Below are 18,573 nucleotides of genomic sequence, written 5' to 3' on the forward strand. Positions count from 1 at the left end.
TTAGGTCTACTGCTGGTCTGCTCTAGAGGCGAGTATAGTTTACCAGATTTATTTTGATTTCCAAGCTTTCTTGAAATTAGCTACAACACTTGTAGACATTTCTGGCTTTTAGTCTCCCAGAAGAAATGGCATAATTTTGTCTGTCCTGCTGATTCCTATTTCTATCATATTTTATGTAAGCCTCCTCGTATGATTATTTTGCGGACACCAGAATGAAGTGCTCCAGTGACTCCCTGACTTCCATTGAACGAGGGCATGGCTTTCCCACAAGTGATCTCCATGATGCCATGATGGTAGTTTGTGTGCTTCTATGATCTTGCTCTTTGTCAATGGCCTATGCGCCTGTTCAGTCAATAGATAAGCCCAAATATTGACATGGTTGTTTCTCCTCGTTTTATTTAAGGTGTTTTCTAGGATAATAATCTTTCATTGTTTTTCATTAATTCATTGGCTTGGTCAGCTTGCAGTATTTCTCCATCCTTGCCAGGAGTGGTCTTAAATCTGCAGGCGTCCCGTCTCATACCAATAAATTGCCCTTCAGGAGAAAGATACCGGTCTACCTGCCTGTGCATGGACCATTCTCCATAGTTGCTGACATTGTAGTATAAATGTGTTTCATGTCTAAGTTTGTCTACAAATTCAAACACGCAGGGGCTAAGGAGCATTCCTGTGTTTGGTGCCAGTTTTCTACTCAAGGGGGACAAGGTAGATTACAAAATGGTCAAATTTGTATCTGGTAGTGACAAGGCCAGCTCACTTAGTGTAGCACAGCTTTACTTAGCTACAGAAATAACCACAGGCATCTGACTGAATCTTGAAGTATTGTTAAGCTCTGTTCTGGGGGGAAGGTTGGCAACACAAAGATTCCAGGAAGGGGGAGACAAGTTGTCACCAAAGGAAATGCAACCGCTCCAAAATTGTGTTAGCAGTGCCTATTTTAGCTCTTCTGCATTAAATGCCTTCACTAAAGAGGTAAGGCATAGGCATAAATAAAGAGTAAAATGTTACGAAAGATACTGTTCACAACTCTTCCAATATAGTAAGCATAACGTTAGGTGGGAAGGCTATGCATAAGCTGCCAGAAGATATAGCATCCCTTAACAAAAATATTTTGCTCTACAAAAACAAACTTCCAAAGCAAGAGATTATCCTTGAAGAGCAAAATAACAAAGGCCCAATGTGCAGGGAGTATTTCCTTGTTCATGGGGGCCAATGTGTAATTTCCCAAACCAGGACTGCCATTTCTAGAATAGTAGCCCAATATGGGGTGGGGCGACTCTCACTTTAACCTGGAAGCCCTCCGATAAACAGAGCCGCAAGTCAAGGGTTTCCATCAGTGGAACCTGTTCAGGATCCACCTGAAGAAACCCAGCAATCCCTCCCCTCCTAAATAGGGAAGGGGAACCATAAGGTTGGAAGAATAATGCAATTGTTTTAATTTTTGGGGGCAGATTCACCTTTCCCCAAACTCTAAATGACCCCCACAGAACTAATGCAAAGTGGTGACACACACTGATGACATTCTGCCATTTCTCTCAAATATAAAAAATTCCCTTACAGACACCCTTACGTTGTTTAAAATGTACAGTAAACCTTATGGTTATGAACTAAATGTTTGCAAATCAGAAGCAATTTCTCTATATCGATTGGAAAATTGGGTCTTATGAGCCCAAACGGTCCATAGAAGGAACCTGCTCTGCAGGTATAAATCTCTTGCACAATATTTTTAAAGTAGTGTCTACCAAACCGAAGGATAATTTAGGCCTCGTAAGGGTTTTGACCAGAGAACTTTTTCATATTGAGTACAATTATTAAAATAAATTAGAGGAAGGCAGCCATGTAAGATGTGCTGTTCTTGAGCACGGTCTACGGCGCCTACACTTTAATAATCCTGGCCCCCGTGACCTGTGAGACCATATACACCGCCTGCCGCGGCCCTCGGCTGCGCGGCAGCCCAGTAAGGAGATACTGCCCCGTGCTGAAGGAAAGGTGAAGTCAAAGGATCTGAAGCCATGAGTGAAGCTGCAGACCTGTGGCACAGTGGCGTAGCTAGGCCTTTGGCCGTCCGTGCTGTGGCAGAATTTAGGGGGTGGAGAGCACTGGCGATTCCTGTGACAGCCGCAGCTAAGAGCGCGGGAAGGGGGCCTCGCTACGCTACTGCTGTGGCAGAGGTACGATATGCTGGGGAGGCCAGTGCCTAGCCACCCCGATGACTGGAAGCACCCTTGCAGAGTCGGGGACCAGCCTCTTGATGTTTGGCCGTGTAGCGGCTACAGAAGAAGAGACAAGCCTTGTTAAGGACAGGGTGGCATCCTGGGGCCCCTGGGGTGAAAGAGGGCCATTGTGGGAAGACAAGCAGTGAGGGCAGTTTGGACCCTGGATCCCACGTCAATAGCGGTACCCAATGCATGAATCTGCTCCCCACATACTCTGTAGAGGCCTTAGGTCTCGCTTGGTACAACCACACCAAGTTGGTGCTGAAAAACGACGGGAGTGCCTGGACAGTCATTGAGACTTCCAGAGTGTGCTGGGGAGGTGTCGGGGCAACACTACAGGGTGACTGCCATTAAGTAGCGAAAACTGAACACATTCCTGCTTGATGTCGGTTTTCTTCTAATTTTAACAGGACACAGATGTTATCAATTATTACAGCTCATTAGAAATCATGATGGGTTTGGTCCCCAGGTGAAGGTGGGACCATGGTGACAACCCCTACCCTTGCCCGCTGATGCAGTGATGCGAATAGCATACTGTTTTGCTCAAGGCAGGAGGTGTTACTGCGTAGGCACCTTTTGTTTGCCATGGACTAATTTGTCACACTTGTCAAAATATCCTAGCTTCTCCTCTGCTGACCGACTCCTGTTTGCGACAGCATTCAGGGAATTCCTTCAGACAGATGCTGACTGTCCTTCTCCCTCAGTCTGTCCCACAGTTGATCACAGTGTTGGGTGCTAACAGTCACTTTCGCAAAATCATAAGTGGTATATAGTGATGGAGAAACAGAGCAGAGCATGGAAGATAGTGATCACAGCGACCCACGTGAAGAGCCAGCCCGATCTAATCTGGAGAACATGGAAGTACACACACACTCCAGAAACATACTGACAAAATCGTGGCTATTCTGCAGGCCATCCTCAACGTCAGAGCCACCTTAAAGCCCAAGAAAGATGCCATGGTCATAGACCTGGGCCTGCTCTGAGCGGATAATCAGAAGCTAAAAGACAGGGTTGAAACAAATTAATCTGTGCTGGCCATGTTGAGATTTACCATGAGAGAAATGCCATCGCAGCTGCAAGATCATCATAAGGAAGCCCACAATTTGAACCTCAGGGCTAATTTTGCTAAGGGCCGATTTATATGTATTGTTGGTCTACCAGAAAACGTGGCCAGCTGCAGCATGCAGCTTTATCTGGAGCATTGGCTGGTAGACACGGTACTTGTGGGTAAACATGGTGACCTGCCTCCTTAATTACAGGGATCATGATTACATCCTGCAAAACACCATGGCAAAGGACTGTGGACAGTAGAACAGCTCAGTGTATATCTACCCCAACCACATGACTGAGCTACAGAAACAAAGAGCCTTGTTTTTAGAGGTTAAATGTCTTACGCCAATTGAACCTCCGCAACTCCTAACTCTAATCAGCGAAATTATGGGTCATCGATGATGACATGGCTCATTTCTTCATAAGTGCGACTGATGCTTGCACATGGCGAGAATCTAAATGGATGGTGGATTGGTCTGAGTGGAACCCTGGTATCTCACAGTTGTGACAACAGTGTCGGCGAAGGCAAACAAGCAGGAATAGCCTCTACTCATGGTAAAAGGCTGCCAAAGAGAGAGCGTTAGTAGTGGAGGAGTTGGAAAAACGTGCCGGCTCAGGCACTAAACAAGCTCGCAGTGACACTGACTCATGACAGGAAGCAGAGGAAGATGAAGCCTTGAAGCTGTAACAAGAACTCCGACAGGGACCTGCTGCCACCCCCATGACAGCGGATTAAGTACACTGATTATTCAGGGCTTACATCATTTTCATATTCGTCAACATACAATACTGCATGAGAAATGATTGTGGACAAGATGGGGGGGATGTAGCGGAGGGTGGCGGGAGGATGGTGGTTCTTTAAGGTGGTGCAGAGGGCTTACCTGGGAGCTCACATTCACAGAAGTCTGTCTTCATGCTAAACCGCATTCACCTATTTGGACATTGAATGTTTTCCACCCTAGTGGCGAGGGTTTACTGCTGAGGTAGTACTACAAACCTTGACCTGGGAAAGGGGAGTTGGGTGATATACTGTTAACCTGATTGTGCATAGTTTTACACAGTGGGAACTGCGGATGCAAAATCCATGCAGAGGCCTCTGACGGTCCTAATACTACTCAGTTAACATGCCGAGGCCTCTGACGGTCCTAAAACTACCCAGTTAACACCTTACTAAATGATAACAAGAACTAGACCCACAACTCGTAAGTTTAATATCATGACTTTCAACTTTAAGAATGGCCACACCAGTGAAACTCTATCCACACGACATCCACATCATCTCCGACAACGACATCACACAGCTCGTTCTAACGCTCTCTGCTGATCCCTCCCAATGAAGCCCAACTTCCACAACTGCATGAAAGACGTCTAACCATGGATGAAGGACAACTGCCTAAAGCTTAACATGGACGAGACAGAAGTTCTCATCTTTGGCAAACACACCACCCTTTGGTGGTTTTCGGAACTTGGACCTGCCCCATGCAGAAAGGCCATGCCCGCAACCTTGGCCTCATCCTTGACAGCGAACTCTTCATGAAACGGCAGGTCGATGCCATCTCCTCATGGTGCTTCCACACGCTCCACAAGATTTTCAAGTGGCTCCCCATCAGCATCAGGAAGTCAGTAATGCATGCCCTCATCACCAGCATACTGGGCTATGGCAATGCACTATATGCAGGCACCACCATCGTACTCATGCAAAGACTCGAAACGATACAGAATGCAGCCTCCAGACTGATCCTCAACCTGCCTAAGAGAACCTACATCACCCAGCACCTGAAAGACCACCTCTGGCTCCCAGTCCAGAAGAGATGCCTTTTCAAGCTCCTGATCCACACCTGCAAAGCCCTCCAAGACCAAGAACCGCCTATTTCAACCATCGGCTACACTTCCACTGTCTCTCCAGGAACCTACGCTCCCCACACCTCACACAGCTCCCTCGCATAAGCCACTGCCGCCAGCGGCGGCTCCCCCTTTTAAGACGGAGGAGCGTCACCCCATTGCTTTTCAGTAGCGCAAAAATAAAATGATAACACAATGTTATAAGAATTTTATTTTTCCGTGCTGAAGCTAGTTTCGGGACAGGTGGGACTAAGCTGGACTTAGCTGTCACAGCAGCAGGGGGTGGAGTGGTTGGTGCACTTCAGTGTGCATGATGGTTTGGCCCGCCGTCTTGGGCTAGCCAAACAGTCATGCACACTTTGCATGCTCTCCACCCACCTGTATGTCACAGCCTGGGTGGAGAACATGCACATGCTCCCACTCCCTGTCTGAGCACCGAACGAGGCCACTCAGTCCAATCACAACACTACTGTCAAGCTGTCGACAGCAGCATCGTGATTGGCTAGAAGAGTCTGGGAGCCTGAGTACTTCCGTTTAACAGAAGAGGATGGAAGAGGGGTGGCGGCCTGCCGGCAGGTAAGTGATATTTCTGCTTTTTCTTTTCTTAATTTTTTTTACCGCCACCCCCCTCTCCCCGCCTCACTACTACTGTCCCGGAGCAGCCACCACTGACTCCTTCTTCCATCTCACTGCCAAAGCCTGGAACACCCTCCCTCTCCTCCTCCCATCAAGAATTGGAGACACATTAGAAGTTAACTTAGGCACAGCCCAGACATAAACTGGTACGGGTCAGGGGAGAATATCGAACACTTTGGAGTGCCTGGGTAATTTGAATCGCAAAGAACTCACCATCGGACAGCATGCTGAGGGGTATAAAGAAGGCTGGATAATGGCTGGCTCCTTAAGGCAGAGCCCCTAGAACAGTGATGGGGCAATACGAGACAGCACTGTAGTGATAATTAATACAGAGAAAGGGATCAGAACAGTGTTTAGAAGTTATTATGAAGCATTGTATGAATTCTCACAGGACACACATGGGTCAAAGATAGGCCGATATCCTGAGCATCTTCTGCTCCCATGAGTGAATGACATTCAACAACTAGAATTGAGTGAACCCTTACAACTGCACGAAATTCAACTGGCCGAAACACAAATGGCCTTAGCTAGAGAACCAGGACCAGACAGATTCTGGGTATATTTCTATGCCACGTATAGCTCAAGGCTGGCCTCAAGATTTTTGAGGGTAAATGAGGAATCTAGGCAACTGGGGTGTTTACCAGTCTTCATGAAAAAGCCCAAATTACAGTGCTCCCTAAAGTAGGGCAGGGACCTCCCTATCGGAGGGTTCCTATTGGCCCCTTTCACTTCTGACTATAAGATATTGGGGAAAGTCCTGCCTCATCATCTGTTCCCGGTGGCACAAAGTGTGGTACACAGCGATCAAAATAGTTCTTCTTCCTAGCAGGAATACTGTTCTGAATAATGGATTGGGCCAGACAGCGAGATGTGCATTACTGGACAATCTCCATCGATATAGAGAAGGCTTTCGACTCACAGAGTTCGGCTTTCCTGATGACAGACTGCCCTGACTAGGCAATGGTGAAGAATTGCTGGTCTGGATTCAACCTTTATACACTGCCCTAACAATTCAAGTTCATGCCGGATGGGAGATTTCAGATCCCATCATCATTAGCGGAAGCACTAGACAGGGTTGCCTTTTGCCCCCATGCTTTTTGCGCTGGCAATTGATCTTTTTGCTTGTGCACTCCCATTACGAGGTACTGAATCAGGCATTGCCATAAATGATGACCACCATATCATTTCGCTTTAGGCAAATGATGCATTGATATACATAGGGGACGTTGGACACACACGCCATTGGATCACAATGCAACTATTCCAGGAATGAGAGTTATTTGAAGTCATGTTTGTTTCCACTGACCAAGCATGCAGCAGGGCAACAGCTGACTCTTCCACACATGGAACTACATCTCACACTTGACACTATGAAATACTTAGGAGTCAAAGTATATAATTTAGAGCATGACCTTGTGGATGCCAACCTAGGAAAAGCAATCATGTCCATTAGGAATTCAATTACCATTTACAACGCACACCTGCTATCCACAATTGGCAGAGTAGTCATTTCGAAATGCTGATTCAACTGAGGTGATTGTAGTTCTTCTCTGTGTTACCTGTCATACTGAAATAACAATTCTTTGGAGAGTTGCAGTCTCTTCTGGTCACAGTGATATGGGGCAATGGTAGCCGTCTGGAGGCAATTTCCTATTTATATTCCTCTTAAGCAGAGGGTGGGTCGGGGGCACCTAATTGCAAGTTGTATTACATGGGGGCCAAGCTCAAATGGCTGAGAAGATGCATGGCGAATGGTTAGGACCACTAGAGATGTCTCTCAACAATTGCGGGATAGTCAGATACACAAATGTCTGATTTCTGGGAACAGAGCAAGGGCCTCTGATAACCTCCTATTACGGACTGCAAGGAGGTACTGGCAAAGATATACAGAGGAATCCGCACAATCCTCCTTATGCTCCAGCTCTACCCTTATGGTCACTGGCAAGATGTGCAACATTGTCCAGGGTGCACGATATTTGTTCTTGGACCTAAGGGGACCTACATACTTGGGAGGACATTTATGCAGCTCCAAGATTTACCTTTCAATAACATATGAGAGACATTTTTGTTGAGTCTTGGTCAGTTCCTGCTTCATGTGGAGATGGTCCAGCAGGCACGCTGGCAGTGGCATAGTGGTGACACGGAATCCACTCTTTCGCAACCACTACAGGTAGCGCTGACACAAATTATTCCCAGAAAAGTGAACACGTGCCTTCACTCAGCACTGCTACAAACGGTTGGGGGTGGAACTTATTGACGCCACGGGGCTGCATTGTCTCGGATCAGGTAAGCCGATTTCCAGAAATTCAAAGTTTCGCTATACACACTTTAACTACATACATCATGCATATCTGACCCCAAAACTGAGAGACTGAATGTACCCTGGGGCTTCCATGATTTGCACAGATGTGCTGTGACGGAGGTGGACTTTCTACACATGGTGTGACTTTGCCCGTTGGTGTCACTCTTCCAGGATGTCGTAATACAGGGCATGACTGGAGTGACGGGACTGTTGATACCAAAATACCCTGTCACATGCCTGCTCAGTGTGATGGCCCGCACCACAAAATCAAAGCATGTATTCACCAACAAAGATTTTGCTTTCTTTTCACAAAAAGACGCATCAACATGACCTTTAAGGCAGCAACGGCGCCTTCGATTCATGACTGGTTTCCAGATACCTTCAAATGAGCATATGCAGAGGTGGGTGTATTATTAGGCACTATTAGCAGGGGCAGATTGTACACTGTGGGACACATATCTGGAGAAAACTGAAGTGAAGTCTGATGTCTATACACCCTGATACTGTAGTCCCTTGACCGCTACAGTGGCATGGATGGCACTATGCTAATCCTATCATTAAAAAATATGTTAGAAAAACATAGGTATTGTACCATTTAAAGCTGCAATACTGTGCCACGAGTGGTAAAAGACATGTCATTTTTCAGTTCAGCATGGATGGCACTAGCTAACCCTTGCTTAAAAGCTCTGCTACAAAAACAGACATTAGAGATGAGATGAGCAGTTTTAGAGTGTTGGTGGGGTTGTAGAGTGTTTCTTATAGAGGCGCTGCTTTCCACCTAATCCTTGGGGTCTACCCGGGGTTCCCAACTTTCTTATTTGTATAACTTAGGCGACACTCTAAGCCTGAAAGGACATGTATTTATTTAAAAAAAATGTTGGGTGCACATAAGCAAACTAATAAAAGACAATTCTCTAGAAACACTTTTCAACTATTCGAGGCGATGTAAAAGCACACTCCTTTCATTTATCTGCATATGGACTTTTTAATAGCACCTTAAGGATCAGAAAATTCCATTTCTAAAGTTGAATCTAGCCTCACGTTCCTTAAATCACCAAGTTTAAAACAATAGGAGACTGAAAGCCTTCACCGACTGAATCAGATTACCCTTGTACAGAGTTCGTGAATTAAAAAGTATCAGAATCAGACACAAACTCTCTGGCATTCTATGAAATGCTGCCTCAGATGAAATGTCAGGAATTTGTGGAATTTCTGACTCCTTAAACAAATCCACAGTCCTTTTGTTGGTACAGCTAGAATCCTGTCTCCCAAAAAAGTCCTTAACACCACCAACCAGTGATGCAGACAACAAACAAAATGACTTATCTAGTTGCTTCAACACCTACTTCATTCCACCACACTACTGTTCTTCGATAGTAAAGCTGGCACCATGATCGGAACTGCCAACATCAAAATATTATCCGCTGTTATGACAGACATCTAAACAACATCTTCAGGAGCTAATAATGGCAGCTCCGAGGGTGAAGACGCAAACATGCTACACACTGCCTCTTTAAATTCTTTTGCCCGAATAGCAGAAACCCAAGCAGCTGGGAAACTCACCTTAGGGGCTGGCTCTGGTAGCTGCACAGGCTCTGATGAGGCGTTTGAACACGCATCTTCCCTCTTTCTTTTTTTAAAGTGATGCTTCTTGTGTTTAGGATGAGAGGCAAGCTGACCTGCCATCAATCACAAACACTACGTAGACCTGGTCTTTAATCACAAGTGAGACCTCCACTGATGTTTAAGGGAAGCCAGAATCAATGAAGACTGTTTTTATTATAAGCGCCTCAAGGAGTATTCTTTGGCAGAGATTACAACCCAAAGAGTTATCATCATGACCCACATACCAGAAACACAAAGGGTGTCAATCAATCAGGTCTCATAAGATTAAACTGTCAAGACTGGTGGAAAGAGCATGCCAGTATCTGGAGAAGTGTCCACTGGCTTCCCCAAGTTCCCTATACCAGTCCAACTGCTCTGCAGAGTCATCCTGGTGTTCTAAAGGGTCCATAGATCCCTTCCATTCCTCTCCCGAGCCTAATACATCCTCAAAGAGTTCAGGCGACACCATAGATCCCTGGGTTCAATCGGTGCCAGAATCGGCGTCGAGCAACGTCGTTTCGACTCCGTGTTGTTGGGGATATGGATGGGGCTGGTGCCTCAATGGCACGGCTGGCATTGACCCGGATCCGGATCCCTGAGGCCCCTAGGGCTCACCAGAGGGGTTGATCCGCTCAAATACACAACGCATGGCGTCGTAAAAATCTTTAATTTCAGCAGGGGTCGCTCTGGCTCTTGGAAAAGAACAGAAGAGCGAAGTCAACAATGGCGCCGGCTCTGCAGAACTGTGCCTAGAGCGTCGGTGCTCATTACCTCTTTTGTCGATGGACGACAGCCGAGGTGACGATGACGTCCGCTTGAACTTCTTCTTCTTGTGCTTCTTTCCAGAGTGTCTCGTAGACCTCAGGTGGGACGAAGAGGACTTTGGGCTTCGGGAGTAGTCCATCAACCTCCTCTTACTCGATCGGGACCGGGACCTCCGCGGAGTTTCGATGGACGGTGTCGACTGCCGGGCCGCAAGGAGCTTCATAGCCCGCTCCCGGAACGCCTTCAGAGCCATAGCCCAACAGTCCAAGCACAACTTTGACTCGTGGTCGCGCTCGAGACATCAGAGACAGACGAGGTGGGAGTCGTAACTGACATCATGTGGTGACAGACACAGCATGGCTTAAATCCTGTCTTCCTCAAAGAGACAACTTTGCACACAAAGGTGGAAAAAAATCCAAATTCGACTAAAAGAAGAAAAAAAAAGTCAAAAAGTGACTGTGTTGACTGTTACGCATAAGTAATGGCCATGCCAGCTTCACTCATTACCCGTGACAAAGGCCATGGCTGAAATGCATTGGGGAAGCTTTACTTTCTTAATAAACTGAGATGAACATTTCCAGAAGCATCCGAGTCATCCTTCCAACATCAGGATTGTGTTCAGTGATTTACAGGGCTACTGGGGCCGAACTCAGACCGACACAGCCCAAGCCCCAGAACTCCAGTTTCCAAGTGTGTGTGTGTGTGTGTGTATATATATTGATTATCATTATCATTTAAAATGTAATAATACATTTAAATTAAATAATAAACAACACTTTTTAACCAGTGTTTAAACATATAAAACGTATTTCAATTAATTACATAACTTTTAACAACGTTTACTACAAATAAAATAAAAATATCCATGAGGGTGTTTTTTAATTTTTTTGTTTAAAATGAATATTTATGAATTAAATTAATATACTTGAATTGGTGGAGGTAATATGCTGTAACATTTTACTTTATTACTTATTTATTTTACAACTAGATTATACATTTAAATATTTTAACTTTATTAAATGTTCCTACCACTCAGGCAGAGATCTCCACCAACAGGTGACAAGTTGATTGTAGTAATTTTACACTTGGAGATCCCGTTCTAGGGGGCTCCGGAGAGGGTGGAGACATGAAATACTACACCTAGGTGTAAATCTCCACTTGGAAATGGTGAATAGCAAACAAACTGGCAGTTAAACCTAGTTGTAGGAGTAGCTTGAGTACTCATGAATAAATATGTACATGTACATTTATTTACCTTTGTGAATCCCACCCCCCAGTGTGTCTGTGAGATTTTTAAAGCTGCAAGTTGACTAAAATTAGAGTGTTTACACACTATCCACTCATGTATATGATTTGATAAGCAAGGGATAATACAGGTGTTTGTCTCATATACCATGTACAAGAGCATAGTAACTGCAACAAAAATAGATACTCATACCTGTTAAAATAGGTTTCAATGAACAGAATATGTTTATCCTCCTCCTCAAAATAATTGTATGATTTTTCAGACAACAGAATTAAGGCCTTTATGTATCAAAGTGTTTCCTCAATGAGACAGAAAAGGATAAAAAAAACTTTTATCCCTCGGGCCTTAAATGCCATGTCAGCTTTTTAGGACTATGTTTAGAATGCTATAGGGGAAAATGCTGTATTTTTACTAATGATAAAATAACATGAGTGAAAAGTGTAGTAAAATATTAGATATAGAAACATACAATGATCTTTCAGAACTTTGTTGCAATACAATTCCTGACTTGATGCATCATTAAGTTTGCACTGATCAAATACTTTGTTAAAACGGTTCATTTTACATTTTCTCTTGGGAAATATTGGTTAGCTTACCTCCATTAAAGTTTGAAGAAGGTCTGAGCAAGAGCCAAGAAATGATGTCAATGCTATGTCACTCATCCCTACATCCTAAAAAATAAAGACAGGAACTATTTTTTCAGAATAGAAATGTTTTAATAAAAATATATCATATGAATTTACCATGTATTGTCCTCACATTCTGTAACCTTACTCCTCAATTAACAAGGTTCAATTAGTGAAACAGGTCTTAAGAAAGCATAGAAGACAGCAAACCAAACATGTAGCTGAAAATGAAATATGTTTCCTTTCCATTTCTGAACCCAGAACCTTGATTCTCTACCTAATAGCCCTAATTGACGACTTCTCCACATTTATGGGGAACTAAATAAACTGGGTGAAGCTTGAGGTCATACCAAAGTTTAATTATACAACATGTGTAGCAGTGGATAGAACTTTATATGTACGTAAAAGCCCTGATAAACAAGGACTTAGAGGAAGGAAAGCTGATAATTTAGATCCACTGGCATCCAATACCGATATTGACTTTGCTAGGTAGTTCCATCTCCACTTACCCTTAGGGACGCCGTACAGGTAGCTCCACAACATAATTATTCATTCAATATTGTGCCACTCTGATTCCATGGAAGATAATTCAAGATAATGATTGAGTAATTCCAAGCTTTGTCTGGGCAGCTAATAGACTGCTTCTCAAAGCTTAAGCCTTCCTGCAGTGGATATCTCTGGAAGCCTACAGATGTCATATATGGATAATTATTACTAGGTTGAGCGACTATTGCAGATAGTTTATCTGTTCTCCTTCTCCAATAGGCATGAAAGTTTTGTACTGTGTGAAAAATCCACTACTGAAGCAGAGGGACCCGATTAATGATGACATTATTGATATACAATCTACTTCCCACTAAAAATAAAAAGTTTGCAGATTTGCTCATGTGGGTTCTCCACTTTGGAAAAATGATGAGTTACAAATCAAAGGATAACCCTTCCACTGACCTGAATGAGATTCCAATGGCATGAACATGCTTGATATGACTGCAAAGGGTTTAATCAAGTCCTTTACTGACGTATGCACTGAATTTTAATTGAGACCCTGCCATTACTGCCAATACTTGCAATTGGTGCACTGTCTGAGGAGCTGCTAGGCACAGTGCCTTGTAAGGGGCCAGAACAAAGGTTTATCATCACTGGCTTGTACAATTTACGGAATTGTGGCCTATTCTTGAAACATTTGATCTGGAATTCTTAATTGCTTCATGAGTACAGGTAGGAAGTGACAGCAACCCTCTAGTTTACACATGATCAAGGCCTAACTACAAAACTGGTACCTGGATCCCTTATATGCTTCATACAGCAGACCTATCCCTGATGCCTCTTGCTGACAATACAACCAGCCAACTAGAGACTGGCTTCTTGTGCTATAATAATAGGTTAAATGTAAAAATAGAGTTTCATGTTCCAATAATCTTTGGTTTATACAATCCAAAGTATTTTTGGGATTTATAGGGCGCACCCTCACTAAAATCTGGAGACCAACAAAGTCTATGGGTCTCATTTAAAATCTAGAGAGTGACTGCTGACCTGCCAGGTCAGCTGAGGCTATGACCTCTGTTCGATGACCGGTCAGAAATTTATATATCCCATTTTGCCTGGCTAGGATATCTGTGCCTTTAGTGGACCCATGGTGATGGCTCTATTGAAGGCAATGATCTTTTACCCAGTGGGTGCACTGAGAGATGCTACCACACAGCAGAGTATTTTGTTCTGCAAGAATAAACTTTCAAATGTCCCAAGTGCAGAAGAAAATACTATTGGCCACAATACAAATGGCATAATCTCCCTGGGCATGAGGGACCTCATGCAATTTTCCTTCCCAGCATGAGAAAACTGCTACAATGACTCTGGCTGTACTGATGGCATAAACCAAGCCACTCCTCCACCCCTAAACACCATGTGGAAAATGAAATTGGTGGAATGGTGCACCTGCCATTCCACTAAACTCAAAAAGATCCCTGTATTTTCCATCAAGTTTTAGAACAATGAGGTTGATGGATTTTCACTAATGCATAGACATAATGTGTGTTTATTCTTTTCTTGTAGATAACAGCTCCTCCTATTAAGAACAAAAAGTTGATAATATCTATGAGTCAATGTAAACCATGTTGCTTGGGATAGCTGGTTTGTTGGTGTAGTACTTTGTAGGTAGGGGGAATGGCGGGCCAAATAACGTTTATGTGTAACTGGTATCTATCTGAAATTGATGCCGTCTGACGTTTTTATAAACAATTTGTTTTATTTTGCAATAAAAATAACATCAATCACATACATATTAACTGGTAGCATATCCATAACGGCATCTTCCGACTGATACTTATACAATTTAATTTGCTTGTCTCCACATTTTAGAATATTCAGTGCTTCTCCTTAACTGCGGTCTTCTGGGTTCCAGCTTATCAGTGCCAATGTCCACACCTACTAGCAAAGTCCACGATTGGAAAAATGGGCACTATATCACTTTAATGAAATCTTCATTCCTTATCTCTACTTTTCGGCATACCTATCATATCATTTAGGCCAGTGGGGTCCTCCTCTTTATTGCAACTCTTGTATCATTCCCCTCCCTAGTGCTATCTTCCGCCAGTGTTGGGTGCTCTCCACCCTGTGTTTCCAGCTAATTTATCATGCATGCCCATACCTACAAACCATCCTCTGTCCCATCATCTCTCAGAACTGCCCTTATACTTATCTCTTCAGCCAGAGCCCACACCAGCACCCAGTGCATTGCTATTCTGCTTTCTGCCAGCACCAATCCCAAACTTGTAAATGCATTGTGTTTGCTGATGTTTTGGTCTGTGCATAATTCCCAGAAGACAGTGTTAGGTGTGACATCTAAGCTGATCTTCGTCACCGCCTTCAGACTCTCCACTACGTCCTCTAATAGTCCCCTATTCTCCCGCAACCTCAAGTCATGTCTGAGATTCATCTGCATATTGCATGCATATTGTTTCTTAGGGGAATGCGCTATCTGAACTCCATGGTATATGAATTTCTCGGTCTCTTATTGTCAACTTGTCTCAGGAAGCTCTCCTACCAACCAGCCCACCCCGGGGACCCACTTTGTCTTTATTTATATGAAAGCCTGATATACCTCCCTAGTCATCAAGCTCCCTCACAATACTAGGATGGAATCCTGGGGATGCAATAAGTATAGTAATAAGTCATCTGCATGCATAGACATTGTGTGCACTCTCTCTCCCACCTGTATGCCCCAGTTTTGCATTATGCCAAGAAGCTACACTGCTATGCGTTCCATCCCTAGACAAAGAACAGTGGGGACATGGGGCATCCCTTTCGGGTGCCTCTTTCGATATTCTACCTGTCTGATATCAGCCCAACCAATTTCACCCAGGCAGTGAGGTCTATGTATAGCTGCCTGAACCATCCCAGAAAGTTATTCGAAACCCCATTTTCTCCAGGATCTCTGTCCCAGTCAAGCATGTCAATTGTTTTCTCGATGTCCAGCGCTACCAGTGTGCCTACCATCTCCTTTTTTTTCTATTTCATGCATCACAATACTAATTCGCCAAGTGTTCATAAGTGCATTATAGACTAGGCTAAAACCCCACTGATTGTTATGGACCAAAGAGCTCCTCATGAGGTACAGTCTGTTCGCCAGGACTTGAACTTCAAAATATATAAAAGTCTAAGATGTTAAACACAAAAGCCATAGCCCATACAAAGAGACAAATGTCTGTTGATGTTATTTGTCCATACATATTAAAGGAATATGTTACTTACCCTGTGAGCATCTGTTCGTAGCTTGTATTGCTGTAGATGCACATGCTCTGTATCCTCCTGCCGTTTAGTGATGAGTTTTGGACGTTGCATTTGTTCGACAAAGTCTTTTCGAGTCATGCGGTACTATGTCACTCTTCTCACAATTGGCAATGCAAATAGGCACCGACTTCACTGTTAGATTATTTTTCGCACAACGGGTGAGCAGACATATGAAGTGGTAGAGTGAAACATGGTAACTATGTATATTATATTTAATGGTAACAAATATGAATGTTACAACTATGTACAACAAACTGGTGACTCTTAGATCTGCTTGTGAGTTTGGGACCGACACCTCCTCAAATTCTCTAAGCTGTCTAACTGTCTAGCTATGCTCTATTTTCATTAATATGGACATGTTAAAAGCCACAAAGGTGTGGGTGTACGAAGTTTCAATGGTCCCTGCGTCCGCTGGTCAACATGTTTCAGCTGATACTATAGCCACAAAGGTCATTCAGCATTCATCAGGACCTGTCTAGACTGGACTGCATTCCTTAGCTTCTGTATTTAGAGAAACAACTTGTAGTGTTTTCTAAACCTCTTTTGGCACCCATTCATTCATTCATACCACGTTATCATCCTTGTAATCAGATTCTGGGTACTGTTAAGGTGACTGGAAATTTCCCTATGTTTTAATGAAGACAGGAGTTCCTAACATACCCCACTGAAGGTTACGAGCAGGGAACCCTCATGTCACCCATACATCAGAAGTCATGGCTGGTGACGCACCTATACTGGTCGCGTAACTCCTGAGTGAAGTGGATCCCTCCCTAGCGGTGCACAGCTTACAGAATTCAAGGAATTCTCCGACCTAATTTTCCTCTCTCCCTCCTATGTGAATATTGACAGGCAATAATATTCACACAGTGTTTAGTAAAAGTGTGTAGGACTGATCATATAGCTGCTTTACAAATGTCAGCTATGGAAATATTCCCCATGAAAGCCATGGTTGTCCCCTTCTTCCTAGTAAAGTGTGGCCAGGGGGAGCATGAAAAACCCTTTTAGTTTTTAGGCAGCATGTTTGGATAGATTTAACTGGTTTTGAAAAAGAAGCAAAGAGCTGTTGGGTTCTATCAATGTGGTACATTAGAGTCCTGTTCCTAACTACGGTATGAAAGGCCCTTTATGCTACTGAGTCTGGGTGAGGGACAAAGACTGGTAGCTCAGTTGTTTAGCTGAAGTGAAAAGCGGAGATCACATTAGGAAGAAATGTAGTGCCGGTTTGAAGTTAACACTGCCTGCATAAATCTAAATGAAGGGAGAGTGTAAGGTGAGAGCCATCGGTGACTTACACACCTGAGTGAAAGCAATATATATAAAGAATGCCACTATCCAGGAGAGGGATTTGCATGGGACAGGAATACAATGGCTCAAACGGAGTCTCCATGACTTTGAGAGTACTTTGTTAGGTTTCCAAAGAGGGACAGGTGTGACTCTCAGTGGAAGTACCCTTTGGAGGCCTTTTGTGACGGCCTTAATGATAGGAATTTTGAATAAAGATGAATGTTCGCTATTTTGCACATATACAGCAATAGCTGCAAGATGTAGGCACATCAGAGTGTACATTAACCCTGATGTCGGTAGGTGGAGTAAACAAGACACAATAACTTGAACAGCTGGTGTAAGGGGGACGAGGTGCTTAGAAATGCAGTAGTAGAGAAACCTCTACTTGTGGCTCTGCAAGCTTCTATAAGAATGCTATGCACTTTTGTAGGAGGCTTAAGCAACCACATTTAAAGACTTTAGGTGTCAAATTACTAGAATGAGTTGCCTGGGTTCGGATCCTGCCATGCTCCAACATGAGAAGGTCCAGCCTGATAGGGAGACTGTCGTGTAGTAATAGATATTTCAAAGAGGGTTAAGAACAATGATTGTTCTGCCCAAGTAGGAGCAACCAAGATTAATGTGAGTGATGTTTGTAACCGCTTTCTCACCATGTATGAAAATGAGTGGGAGAGAAGGAAAAACATAGGGAAATATCACTGACCAGATCATCCAGAGAGCATTGCCCATGCACTGTGGGTGTGAAAACCTAGAGGCAAAAATTGGCAATCTGTGTCTTTTTTTTCCCCAACGGTAGTTTATTAATAAAAAAAACATTGAATAGTGGTACATATTCTTAACCCCTTCGGTGCTCACGACGGCCCCTGGCCGTCACGCGTCACAGTGGGCGTGTGAGCACGACTGCCGGGGTCCGTCCGAATCCCGCACAGCGGGAGAATTAACACTGCATGGAAGGGGTTAATGATCTGGTAAATTTTGTGTCCGGAGCGTCTTTTAAACAGCATAGTCAAGTACATTTATCCTGCTCTTCAAGTAACCATAATTTTCCTGCCCAATCCTATACCGTTGGTAGGTTTGGAGATTTCCATTTTAACACAATCAATTGTTTTGCAGCCAGAAGCATGTTTGTTATGAGTCTCCAGTCTCCTTTCATCATGTGCGTCAGTTCTGTTGGTCGAATGGCAAGGATGATCATTGCTGGGTTCACTCTTA

General features: G+C 43.8%; 1 protein-coding gene across 1 annotated transcript in view; it reads right to left on the minus strand.

Annotated features, from left to right (window-relative positions):
• RAB3GAP2 (RAB3 GTPase activating non-catalytic protein subunit 2) overlaps positions 1 to 18,573 on the minus strand; it is a 586,520-nt gene that overhangs the window by 88,873 nt on the left and 479,074 nt on the right. The window contains exon 30 of the mRNA XM_078649806.1: positions 12,259 to 12,333. Within this exon, the coding sequence (XP_078505932.1) occupies positions 12,259 to 12,333 (75 nt within the window). The remainder of the gene's footprint in view (positions 1 to 12,258; positions 12,334 to 18,573) is intronic.

Source organism: Lissotriton helveticus, chromosome 6, assembly GCF_964261635.1.
Source record: "Lissotriton helveticus chromosome 6, aLisHel1.1, whole genome shotgun sequence".
Lineage (NCBI taxonomy): Eukaryota > Metazoa > Chordata > Amphibia > Caudata > Salamandridae > Lissotriton > Lissotriton helveticus.